This window comes from Eublepharis macularius, chromosome 11 (assembly GCF_028583425.1).
Source record: "Eublepharis macularius isolate TG4126 chromosome 11, MPM_Emac_v1.0, whole genome shotgun sequence".
Taxonomy (NCBI): Eukaryota; Metazoa; Chordata; class Lepidosauria; order Squamata; family Eublepharidae; genus Eublepharis; species Eublepharis macularius.
The window spans coordinates 84,192,006-84,203,573 of NC_072800.1; the positions used below are offsets into that span (position 1 = coordinate 84,192,006).

Genomic DNA, 11,568 nt, shown 5'->3' on the forward strand with positions numbered 1-11,568 from the left:
AATTTTATAGTATTTAGAAAGTGCAATGTGCTGAAAGTGCTAGAACAATAATAAATAAGTAGAGTCATAAATGCAATAACTACAATATTAATATGAAATACATCCAAAGTCCTTCCTAACACAGTGAGAAATATAATTTCAATACAGTATTAGACAGTCCAACCGGTGAAGATAAATCCAACAGGTAAGTACAACCGTCTTACAACAATGTAATCATAAACCATATATATCTGTTTCTTCTAGACAGAGACTCTTCTTGAAAATGTCGATTCTTCAAAGGAACCAACAGTGGATGAGCAGATCAGATCGTTTTCATATGATGCTGGGATGAGCATGAATTCTGTCAGGGCGGTGTTCACACCTTGCAAACCTTTGGCTTGATTCTAAGAAGATACTGGAGTGGGCCATACACCAATTCAGCATACATGTCAGCAAAAAACCTTGCCTAGCTCACCTGGGCATGCATACACACCCTGCGTACCCCCCAAAGGAAGAAAACAGGCAACTTTTGCAAAGTCCACTAAGAGACGGGACACAGTGGTCATGGGAGATTTCAATTGTCCGGATATCTGTTGGAAGTCTAACTCTGCTAAAAATGGAAGGTCAAATAAATTCCTGACTTGCCTTGTTGACAAATTCATTTTTAAGGAAGGTGGAGAGGGAAACAAGGGGTTCTGCTATCATGGACTTGATTCTCACCAACATGTTCTGTTCAACATTTTTATAAATGATTTGGATAAAGGAATAGGGGGAATGCTAATTAAATTTGCAACTGATACTAAATTAGGTGGGGGGTAGCAAATACAGTTGAAGACAGAGTAAGTATACAGGATGATCTTGACAGGCTGGAAAACTGGGCAAAAACAAAATGAATTTCAACAGAGATAAATGCAAAGTTCTGCATTTAGGAAGGAAAAATCAAATGCATAATTATAGGACGGGGGAGACTTGTCTTGGCAATAGTATGTGCGAAAAGGATCTAGGGGTCTTAGTAGACCATAAAGTGAACATGAGTCAGCAGTGTGATGTGGTAGCTAAAAAGGCAAATGCGGTTTTGAGCTGTATAAACAGAAGCAGAGTGTCCAGGTCACACAAAATGATGGTATTGCTCTACTGTGCTCTGGTTAGACCTCATCTAGAGTACTGTGTTACGTTTTGGGCACCACAATTTAAGAACGATATAGACAAGCTGGAACATGTCCAGAGGAGGGTAACGAAGATAGTGAGGGGTCTGGAGATCAAGTCCTACGAGGAAAGGTTGAAAGAGCTTGGCATATTTAGCCTGGAGAGAAGACAACTGAGAGGTGATATGATAACCATCTTCAAGAACTTGAAGGGATGTCATATAGAGGATGACATGGAATTGTTTTCCGCTGCCCCAGAAGGTCAGACCAGAACCAAAAGGTTGAAATTAAATCAAAAGAGCTTTCAGTTAAACATAAGGAAGAACTTCCTGACAGTTAGAGTGGTCCCTCAGTGGAACAGGCTTCCTCGAGAGGTGGCGGGCTCTCCTTCTTTGGAGGTTTCTAAGCAGAGGCTAGATGGCCATCTGACAGCAATGCTGATTCTGTGAACCTGAGCAGATCAAGAGGGGGAGGGTAGAATGGGTTACATCAGTGTTTAGTTCTCCTGGCCTTCTTACATGCCCAGGGTAATGTCGATCGCCACCTTGGAGTCAGGTAGCCATTTTCCACAGGCCAGTTTGGCTAGGGATCCTGGAGGTGTTTTTCCATCCTCTGGGCATGGCGCAGGGGTCACTGAGGCAGTCCAGGATGGGGGGTAGTTGTGAATTTCCTGCATTGTGCAGAGGGTTGGACTAGATGACCCTAGAGGTCCCTTCCAACTCTATGATTCTATATTCAAAAAGGGGTACCAATATAAGGTCGTTGTTAAGAAGGGGAAAAGAAGAAGGGGTACTCTGGGCTCCCTCCCTCAGCTGAACTCCCAAACCAGAATAAGAAGCCTACACAGGGCTACCCTTGGGTCTGATCCTGAAACTGCAACTGGTACAGAATGCAGCGGCGCATGTCCTTACAGGGTCCCCATTGGGGGCACATATAACACCTGTTCAGTTCCAGCTCCACTGGCTTTCAGTGGAATTCTGGATCAAGTTCAAGGTTTTGATCTTATCCTTAAAGGCCCTTAACAGACTGGGACCAACATATCTGCGGGACCACTTCTCACCATGTGTTCCCTGGAGGATGCTCCATTTAGCCAGTGAACATCTGCTGGTGGTCCCTGGGCCCAAGGATGTTCTCCTAGCCACGACCAGGGCCAGGGCTTTTTTGACTGGTGGAACTCTCTGTCTGTGGAAACTGGAGCCCAGCGGGACCTGACATCATTTCACCAGGCCTGCAAAACAGAGATGTTCCACCAGGCTTTTGGTGGCTGAGGAGGGCAAATTATCTAGCCAGCCTTCCGCTGGGGGAGGGGGGATTGAACTCCCCTTCTGATCCTGCTGCCCTTTTTGGACAGTGTGCCACCCCTACCCCACGGGGTTTGGATGTACGGGGCTGTGTGATCTCGAGCACTGCATTCTGAGACTGAAACTGTTTTATTGTATTTGTAAATTGTTAAATTTTTTACCTTATATTTTGGTTGCTTTTATCTTAGATTAGCTTGATACCCGTGCTTCGCTACAGTATTTAACTACTTTAAATCCATTTACCGCCTTTCTTCAACTATCTGCAGTTTCTTTGACTTGATTTTTACCTCAGAACACAGAGTTCCACAGCTGATCAGAGAGAGGGGGGTGCAAGCAGGCAGGAGCCTGCCAGCCACACAGGAAAGCCAGGCCCCACAGGGAGACTGGCAACCTGGGTGAATTTTTAGGGGAAGACTGGGAGGTGCATTTTACCTCGGGACATATTCAATGACTCCCAATAACAACTGCATACTATTTAGAATATGGGTGATGAGGACCAATCAGGCTGCATATGCAAATGACCTCTGTGTTCCAACTGTCTCTGGGGGTGGGAAGGAAATAGGGTGTGGAATGTTGTGAGCCCCAATCAGCCCGCATATGCAAATGACCTTGAAAGGCTGGCCCAATCAGGGAAGAGTGGCTGAGCTGGCAGTGGGCGGGGGTGCAAGCAGGCAGCAGGCTGCCAGCCACACAGGGAAGCTGTATCCTTTTGGGAAAACACATTTTACCCATTTTTACCCCCTTAGGGAGCGAATTTCTTAAAATCCCTTCTTAGTGAGTGTTTACATCATGAAAGGAACGTTCTCCCCAAATTTCATGTTCCTAGGTCCAGGGGTTTGGGCTGGGAGTTGATGAGTCAGTCAGGACACTTGTATTTATATATATAGATGTTGTTATCTGCTCTGAGCCCGCTTGCAGGGAAACCAGGCTACAAATTTAATACAATAAATAAATAAATAGAATGGTGGCAGCCAGTAAGGCCCTTGCCTACTCCAGGGCTGAAGGGAGCAGTAGGGAAAGGGACGGGGTGGGGACTAAAGGACCCCTGGGAGGAAACACCCATAGTAGAAAAGCCCTCACATGGCACCCATGAATACACCTAGGGCTTAAAATTGCAGCATCCTTGAATCGGTCTGCAGCGTGAACATAAAACCTGTATTGGCAAAAAGAGTCATGGAATCTCACTTCCAAATTCAAGCCCACATTTCCACATGGCAGAAACTGTACACAAAAGATTTTTGATATTCCATGTAAAAACTGTTTGTTTAATATCGCCTATTAAAAAACATTACCTGGTCACTGGCATTAAAACTTGCATAACTATTTATGGCATACCGCCTGCAACTTGAGAATCTGAGTTCGGGTCTTACATCTATTCTAAACTGCTTGATTTTGCTCTTAAAGAAGCCACAAACACAACAGGTCATCCGTGCTGCAAAGCTGGAATACTTCACCTTGGGGAAACGGCTAATATGTGATGCCTCTTAAGGCAGTTCCATTTTAATACCACAAAGGCATCCCAAACTGTCTTAAAATAGCTCACTCTGTCCCCTGTGGAAATCCAGGTCAACACGTAAACTGATCACTGAAGAAACTTGTCACAGGAGCAAGAGAGGAAATATATACAGCCCAAACTGTGAGGTGTGTTCCCCTGCTTTATCTGACTTACCTAATTTTTAAATTGCTTCTTCAAACTGTAAATCTACTTCTTGGGTTTGTTTTACACTCAACCGTTTTAAATCAATTTCAGCAATTTTTGGCTTGAAACTTGTATACTCGTCATATACTCTCCAGAACTGAAAAGCAGCTTGCAGATATTTCAATAAAACTGTGGTTAGTAAGCCAGTTATATTCAGGGACGATATTAGTGTATTTTTAAATATACCATATAAGTCAATTGTGGGCCAAGGTCGAAAAAATAGTTCACAAGTTGGGGCCTGGGGAATTAGTTGAAGAATACGCAACTATTAATCAAAGGATCACATGGTAACCGAAACAATTTTGGATTCCATGGATGAAACACACTGTTGCAACCTACAGGGCTCACACCTGGAGTGTGTTTAGCTCTTGAAAAGGACTGTTGCAATCACTATGATTTTGATAATTGGTTATTATGTACAGTGGGATGAGACAGAGATCAGTCCTCCATCTCCTGAGAAATCACGAATTGTTAACATACAACCAATACACAGTAGACTTATTTGCAATGTATGAGTGGGAGAGAGATCCCAGGCACTTAGCTACCTAGGCACTTAAGAAATATTTTTTAGAAGAAACTTGTTTTGCTTTTTTTCACTTGTAAAAACTCTAAATGGCTTAGGCACAACATAGCTTGGAGATCACCTTCACACCTGGGTCCCACGGTGATCTCCAGAATCTACCCTCATGGATCAAACTAGACATGATAGAGATCACAGACCTTCACACATGATTTGAAACTAAATTTCAGGCACATGGGGCCTCAATTCACAACAAGACCACAGAAAAAGGGGGCTCTCAACTAGGATTGCCAGGTCCCCTTACCCTCCCAGAGGAAGGGGAAAGACCCAGCACTCACCTTTCTGTTGCTCCTTGCACATGCACTTTGCGTGCACACTTTCCTGGGGCAGCACAATGACATCACTTCTGGGAAGTGACATCATTGTGCAGGCCTGAGAGCACACATGTGCTTCACAGAGAGCTGATTTGGGCCCCAAACAGGCCCCATTTGACTTCTTTAGGGCCCAAATTGGCCTGCTACAAAGTGTGGGAGAGCTCTCAGGGTGGCGCAATGTTGTCATTCCCAGGAATGACATCGTCACACCATCCCAGAAGCACTCCCAGGAGGTCTGTTCCCCCACCTTTCCCCCTCGCCGGCCAGGTGAGTGGTGGCAGGGGGCAGAGAGACCAGGGATCCCTACTCTCAACTGAAAACCAATTTGCTTATAAAAACCAACAACCATCCTCATACCCAGAGCGCTGAGGTGCATTTCTTTTTCTTTCCAAGGCTAATAGGGCGGGAGGACAGTTTTGATGGGCAAAGCAGTGAATGGGTGGAAGATTTATCCCCCAATCCAGAGGCACGTACAAAACCTGGAATTTTGTTCAAAGTGCTGGGAGATGTGTGATATCCGTCTCTAGTACGGTCCTTAATGATACCATCTGGCACCCTCCAGGCAGAAGAGCACACAGAAGGGCATCTACTTACGGACCTCCCTCTCACTGGAAGCGTGCCCAGACCAAGTCGGAACATTTCCTACAAGCGTTTTCAGGCCCAAACAAGATATCATTCAAGAACATCTACAGATGAATTTCCCAAAGTTTTAAAAGATAAATTGGAGCCAAAGCCCTACCACCTGCTCCACTACCACGATTCAGATCAGGTGTGAGGAAACAGAAATTCAACCCTTTCCCCAACATGGTTCACACATGACAAATTTCATTCCATGGTCAGCAAGACATTCTAAGGAAGTTCTGTGCTCAGAACTTAATTCCCAGGTATAAGCGGGCCACCGGGGAAGGGGAATTACGACTGCTTCCATTTCCCTAATGGGGCAAATTGTAGTTTCCCAGGGCTATTTCAGGTCAGTAAAATTGGGGAGGAGGGCAACAAGGCCTCTGTCTCAATGAGTAATGGCCCCAATCCAAATAATAATAATAAAAATAACAACAACAACAACAACCTATTTATATTATCACCCTTCAGGACAACTTAATGCCCACTCAGAGCGGTTTACAAAGTATGCCATTATTATCCCCACAACAATAATCACCCTGTAAGGTGGGTGGGACTGAGAGAGCTCCTAGAAGCTGTGACTGACCCAAGGTCACCCAGCTGGCTTCAAGTGGAGGAGTGGGGAATCAAACCCGGTTCTCCTGATTAGAGTCCCGCGCTCTTAACTAGTACACCAAACTAGCCCACATGACCTAGTCTTTAATTTCTAAGCCAATTAGAAATTAATGACCCAATACGTGGAGGATGCAAGGACTTTGTAATGTGCAACTCACGCTTTTGTGATTGTTAGCCCTGGACAGGAAAGAGAGAGATGGGTCTTTTTTTGCCTTCCAAGAACAACATAGGAGGAAGACTAACAGTGTGATCCTAAACAGAGTTACTCCAGTAGAAGCCCATCGGATTGCACTGTAAATGTTCCCCTACCTTACATCACATGTCCAAACCAGGGGACCCTTTAAAAAAGTTGTGAAGTTCAATCAAAGACTGAGATTTTTCAAGCCCAGATTAACAACATAATGGGGGTGGGCAGAAACCATCATTTTGCAGTCTTCAGTTACCCACAAGCCACCTTTTAAGAGGAATTCAGCTCACCAGTGAAGAATTAAGCAGACTTGGTAGCTTGTATTATAGAAGGGCTTGAGTGCCTTCAAACCCCCAACTTCATTTCTAGGTTTCATACATTTTTTCCTAAATTAAATATAGTAACAAGTAGGATTTATCTCCATTTTAATGAATTAGAAGCTCAGATAAATATGTAAGAAAAGTAACAAGTCTTTGCCAGGATCTTTTGCCATAGCTGCCAGAAATCTAGACTCAAATGTCATGTTTTTATCCAGGCAGTAGAACAGTTCCTCTACACCTATGAGTCAAACCTTGATTTTTAACATTGTTTTTGCCTCTAGCAGGCTTACAAAGAATCTGCCCCATACCACATTAGATCAATTCAGATTAAAGAGAGAAAAGCCGCTTCTACAAAAAAAATATTCTCTCCATCTAAGAATGCCGGATTTTATAAACTTCCTAATAAACTCCCTGATATGGAAAAAGAGCTCATGTACATGGTATAAATAGTTTCGTGGCCAGATATCATGTGGTCCTGTTCCACAGGGGCTGCTGAAAAAACCATCTTCTGGCACCTCACAGTCTAATTAATTTACTAGGGCATAAACTTTCATGAGTCAGAGATCACTTCGTCAGATGTTGACAGGGACTCTGAAATTCTGCACTATGGAAATTATTTTAATGCTCTCTACAAGCACAACATCCAGCACTTCAAACTGAAACGTTGTGCAGGTTTACTGTCATTTTGCATATTCAAAACAAAATGGGGTCTGCATGCCCGAATAACCACCAATCCAAATCGGCCTGTTTGTACTGTGAGCTGTCCCATTACCAGATATTTTAAAATATATGTTTATTTCATTTATATACCCTACCTTTCTTCCCATTTGGGGACTCAAACCAGCTGACATTATTCACCTCTCCTCCATTTTATCTTCACAACAACGCTGGGAGGTAGGTTAGGCTGAGAGTGAGCAACTGGCCCAAGGTCACCCAGGAGTTTTCACTACAGGGTGGAGATTCCGCAATAGCTGTGTACAAGAGTGATTTTCAGAAGGTACACCATTTCTCACCAGAGTAGCCCCAGTATGCGACAAGCTGTAGCTGTATGTGCCTTATTGGACACCCCAAGTATACACAAGTTATTCTAAGTAGAAGTCCACTTAATCACTGATTACAGGAACTCAACACACTACACCAGTATTTTTGCAGGTTGATTTCTGAAACCATGTTGATCTCCAAGAACTTAACTTTCCTTCTAAACTGAAGCTGAATTCTCAGCGCACTGCCAGAGTCACAGATGGCACACTGTACAGTGCAGCACAAACACTGCTAGATACGTACATTTCCAGAATCCGTATACCTAGCGGATTACCAGTTTCACAGCATTTACACACTACATTACTTACTCATCTGACTTTGAAGTTTACCAATATGACTTTATCATGACTAACTAAAAGCAACAGTAAATTTTAATTCTGGCAGATGGATTTTCCTAAGGAAATGATAGCTCACAGATTCATAAGAGCTGGAAGAGGGCTTAGAGGTCTAATTCCAACTCTCTGCTCAATCCAAAGCTGCTATCCAGCCTTTGCCTAAAGATTTTAATAGGAAAAGCCTGCCCGCCTCTCCCCTCCAACCAAGTTAATTCCATTGCTAAACTGTTTTTACTGGTAGGGAATTTCTTCTAATGCTCAATTTGCCCTCCTGTAACTTAAACCCGTGAAATCTAGTTTTGCCCTCTAGAGCAGCCCTCTAGAGAGCCCTCCTTCAATGTAATCTTTTATTCTTGCAGGAGAAATAGTCAACAGAAATCCCTACCTGCTTATGCAAGAAAAGTATGGAGGTTGGGGGAAGAAAAGAAGTGGGGAATGGTCTAAGACAGGTGAATTCAAATCTGACTGGGGAAGCAGATTTCTCAAATGAACATGTATTTCCCTGAGTTTCTTGCACCCTGTGTGACATTGCTCAAATCTGGGAGAGGGAAAGAGGGGGAGATAACTGCAACAGCACAGAGCGCTTGTAGAACAACTCCTGCTTCTCACAATGAACTTCTTATCCATCTCCATCTGATCAAAACTCTGAATTGTGCACAGGCAAGCAAAACAATTGCACACAGTGGCAAAAACATGGTGAGGGCAGTGCCTTCTTCAACATGTTAAAAACAAAAGCCAACCTAGAACAAGTACGCAGTCCCAATCATCATTTCCCAAGTATACAAGTCACCACATCAAAATCTGTGAAATGCCAGGGTAAAAGGGAAAACATTAGTACAGAGACAAACAAAACTCAGCGGTGTAAACAGGCCCAGGGGACTCCCCTCGGCAGCTGGTTCCAATAAAACGTTAATAATACAGAAAGCGATCAGAAGGGAATAGTTTTAGAGATGTGGGATTACAGACACAGAGAACTGGGGGAAGATCTGCAAAGCTGTGCGGTTTGCGGGACGACTCCACAACATAAGCACGATGCTCACACAGCTCTTAGAAAAGGGGGCATAAAATTAGCACAGGTTACTATGCAAAGGTACCGGTTTTGGTGCAAGGACTTATGTGAGAAAGGTGTCTCTAAGTTCTGGAAGCAGAGGGAGATGGTAGTGTTCAGTTCACTGGGAGACTGTACCAGCAACGGCCTCAAATGCGTGGAGAAAGGACAAAGAAGCATAATAGAAAAAGGGCCGTCCGCTCTGAAGTCATAGCTGGAAAACACGACACAATATTCTAAGATCCAGAGGAGTTAGCCATGTTAGTCTGTAGTAGAATAGAAAAGAGTCCAGTAGCACCTTTAAGACTAACCGACTTTACTGTAGCATAAGCTTTCGAGAATCACAGTTCGATGCATCTGACGAAGAGAGCTGTGGTTCTTGAAAGCTTAAGCTGCAGTAAAGTTGGTTAGTCTTGAAGGTGCTACTGGACTCTTTTCTACAATATTCCAATGCTGCAATGCATTAAGACCAAACTTTTAAAGGATTTGAGTCCACTGGCCCCTTAGAGACCAACAAGATTTTCAAAGTAGAAGCGTTCAAGAGTCAAAGCTCCCTTTTTCAGATACCAAAGATATTCCTTCTTCAGAGCTTTGATTCTCGAAAACTTCTACCCTTGAAAAATCTTGTTGGTCTCTAAAGCACCACTGGACTCACATCCTACTGCAGACCAACACAGCTACCCACCTAAAACAAACTTTTTAAGAAAAGGGAAAGGCAAGGATGCAGAGTTGCTTGCTAAGGCAATGGAGAATGAACAGGATTGGGGGGTGTTGAAATAATAAGTCAAAGTGGCTGCCCCAAGGCCATCCAGCTTGCCATATAAGCAGTGCTGGACTGCAGGGCCCAATCCACCAAAAGCAAACAGGTTGGGCTTCAAGATGACTGTTTCAATAAGGTTGCCAACTCTCTGTTGGCAAACTCCTGGAGGTTTGGGGGTGCAGTCTGGGGAGGGTAAGAACCTAATTGGGTTATAATGCCATAGAGTCCATCTTGTCCAGAGGACCTGATGTCTGTCAGCTGATGATCAGCTGTAATTCCTGGAGATCTCCAGGCCTACCTGGAGGCTGGCAGCCCTAATTTCCAGAGACTAAATACAACCCATCTGAATTAGGGTAGAGAGTCAGGCAAGGTCACTTGGCACAGAGTGGGGTGGGCAGGGAGAGAGGAAGGTCCCTTGAAAAGCTCAGGCTGAATTATTTTATTTTATAGTCCACCTAAAACAGATTGAAAGACAAACGCCAGCGCTCAGCCCCAGCTGTATTGTGGGGTACTAATCGGTCTAGAAGAGCAGCACACAGGCACAGTTATTATTAACTGTTATTATTATTAACATTATTATTAACTGTAGAAAAAAGCAAGATTCCAGTAGTACCTAAAAGATTTGCGGAAGAGTATGGGCTTTCATGAGCCTCAGCTCACTTCTTCAGATACAGCTAGTCTGTGAGTCCATCTCCCATTATTCCATTCTCCAAGATATAAAGGACAGACGCACTCACCTTTCTAGCTCATACCCCACCACGAAATTTTGTGAATCTTATAGCTGCTACTGGACTGTTGCTCATTTCTACTGCCACAGACTAACACGGCTACCCATCTCGATCTACTATTATTAACTGTTATTATTATTATTATTACAGTTATGCAATCAATAGCTGGGGCATTCATTAAGCAAGTCAATAGCAGAAATGTCAAAAATAAGCATAAAATGCAAACACAGGAACACAGGGAGGGAACAGAGCTGACCCAGCAGGTGGAACCTGCCTCAGCATATGAGGGAAAGCCTCAGAGGTGCCCGGTTGGTGCCAGTGGAGGGGAGAAGGGCTTGGCTTCGGAGGGCTGGGGGAGGAAAGGTGGAAGGGAGAGGAGGAAGGGGCCAGCCAGGCCGCAGCAGGGGAGCCCGGCTCTGCTTGCCACTCACCCGGTGCCGCCGTCCACGACGCAGGGCAGCAGGCGGGTCGCCATCTTCGAAGGCGCCCGGGAAGCCCCCGCAGAAGCGCGGAGCAGCGACTGGAGCGCGCAGCCGGCGGAGTTGACAGCGCCACCCTCACCGCGCCTGCGCCGAATCTTTTCTCCGCATGATGCCTTCGCGCTAAATCCCGCGTTATCCACCCCGGCGGACATTTTGGAGCGGGGCATCCCTGTGCCTCTGCCCTTAACGCTCATATCGGGGCCGTGTGACGCCCGATGGTTGCTTAGCAACAAGAAGGCGTGCAGGCCTCAGTCGTTGGTTTCGTTGCCAACTTACAGGTGGGACCTGGAGATCTCCCGGAATTTGTTAGTCTTCAGATGACAGGGATCAGGTCCCCCTGGAGGGTGGACTCCTCGGCATTATACCCTGCTGAAGTCTCTCCCCTTCCCAAAATCTGCTCGCTCCAGGCCCCA

The 11,568-nt window shown here is 44.8% G+C and overlaps 1 protein-coding gene across 5 annotated transcripts in view; it reads right to left on the reverse strand.

Annotated features, from left to right (window-relative positions):
* Positions 1-11,219, reverse strand: part of ACTR3B (actin related protein 3B) — a 39,354-nt gene extending 28,135 nt beyond the window's left edge. For 4 of the 5 annotated variants that reach the window (XM_054991446.1, XM_054991448.1, XM_054991447.1 and 1 more), the window contains exon 1: positions 11,105-11,219. In XM_054991446.1, coding sequence (XP_054847421.1) covers positions 11,105-11,148 — 44 coding nt within the window. In that variant the 5' untranslated portion in view covers positions 11,149-11,219. Of the gene's footprint in view, positions 1-9,231; positions 9,311-11,104 lie in introns of those variants that run through there. The other variant, XM_054991450.1, reaches the window with a different exon arrangement.
* Between the last annotated feature and the right edge of the window lie 349 nt (positions 11,220-11,568).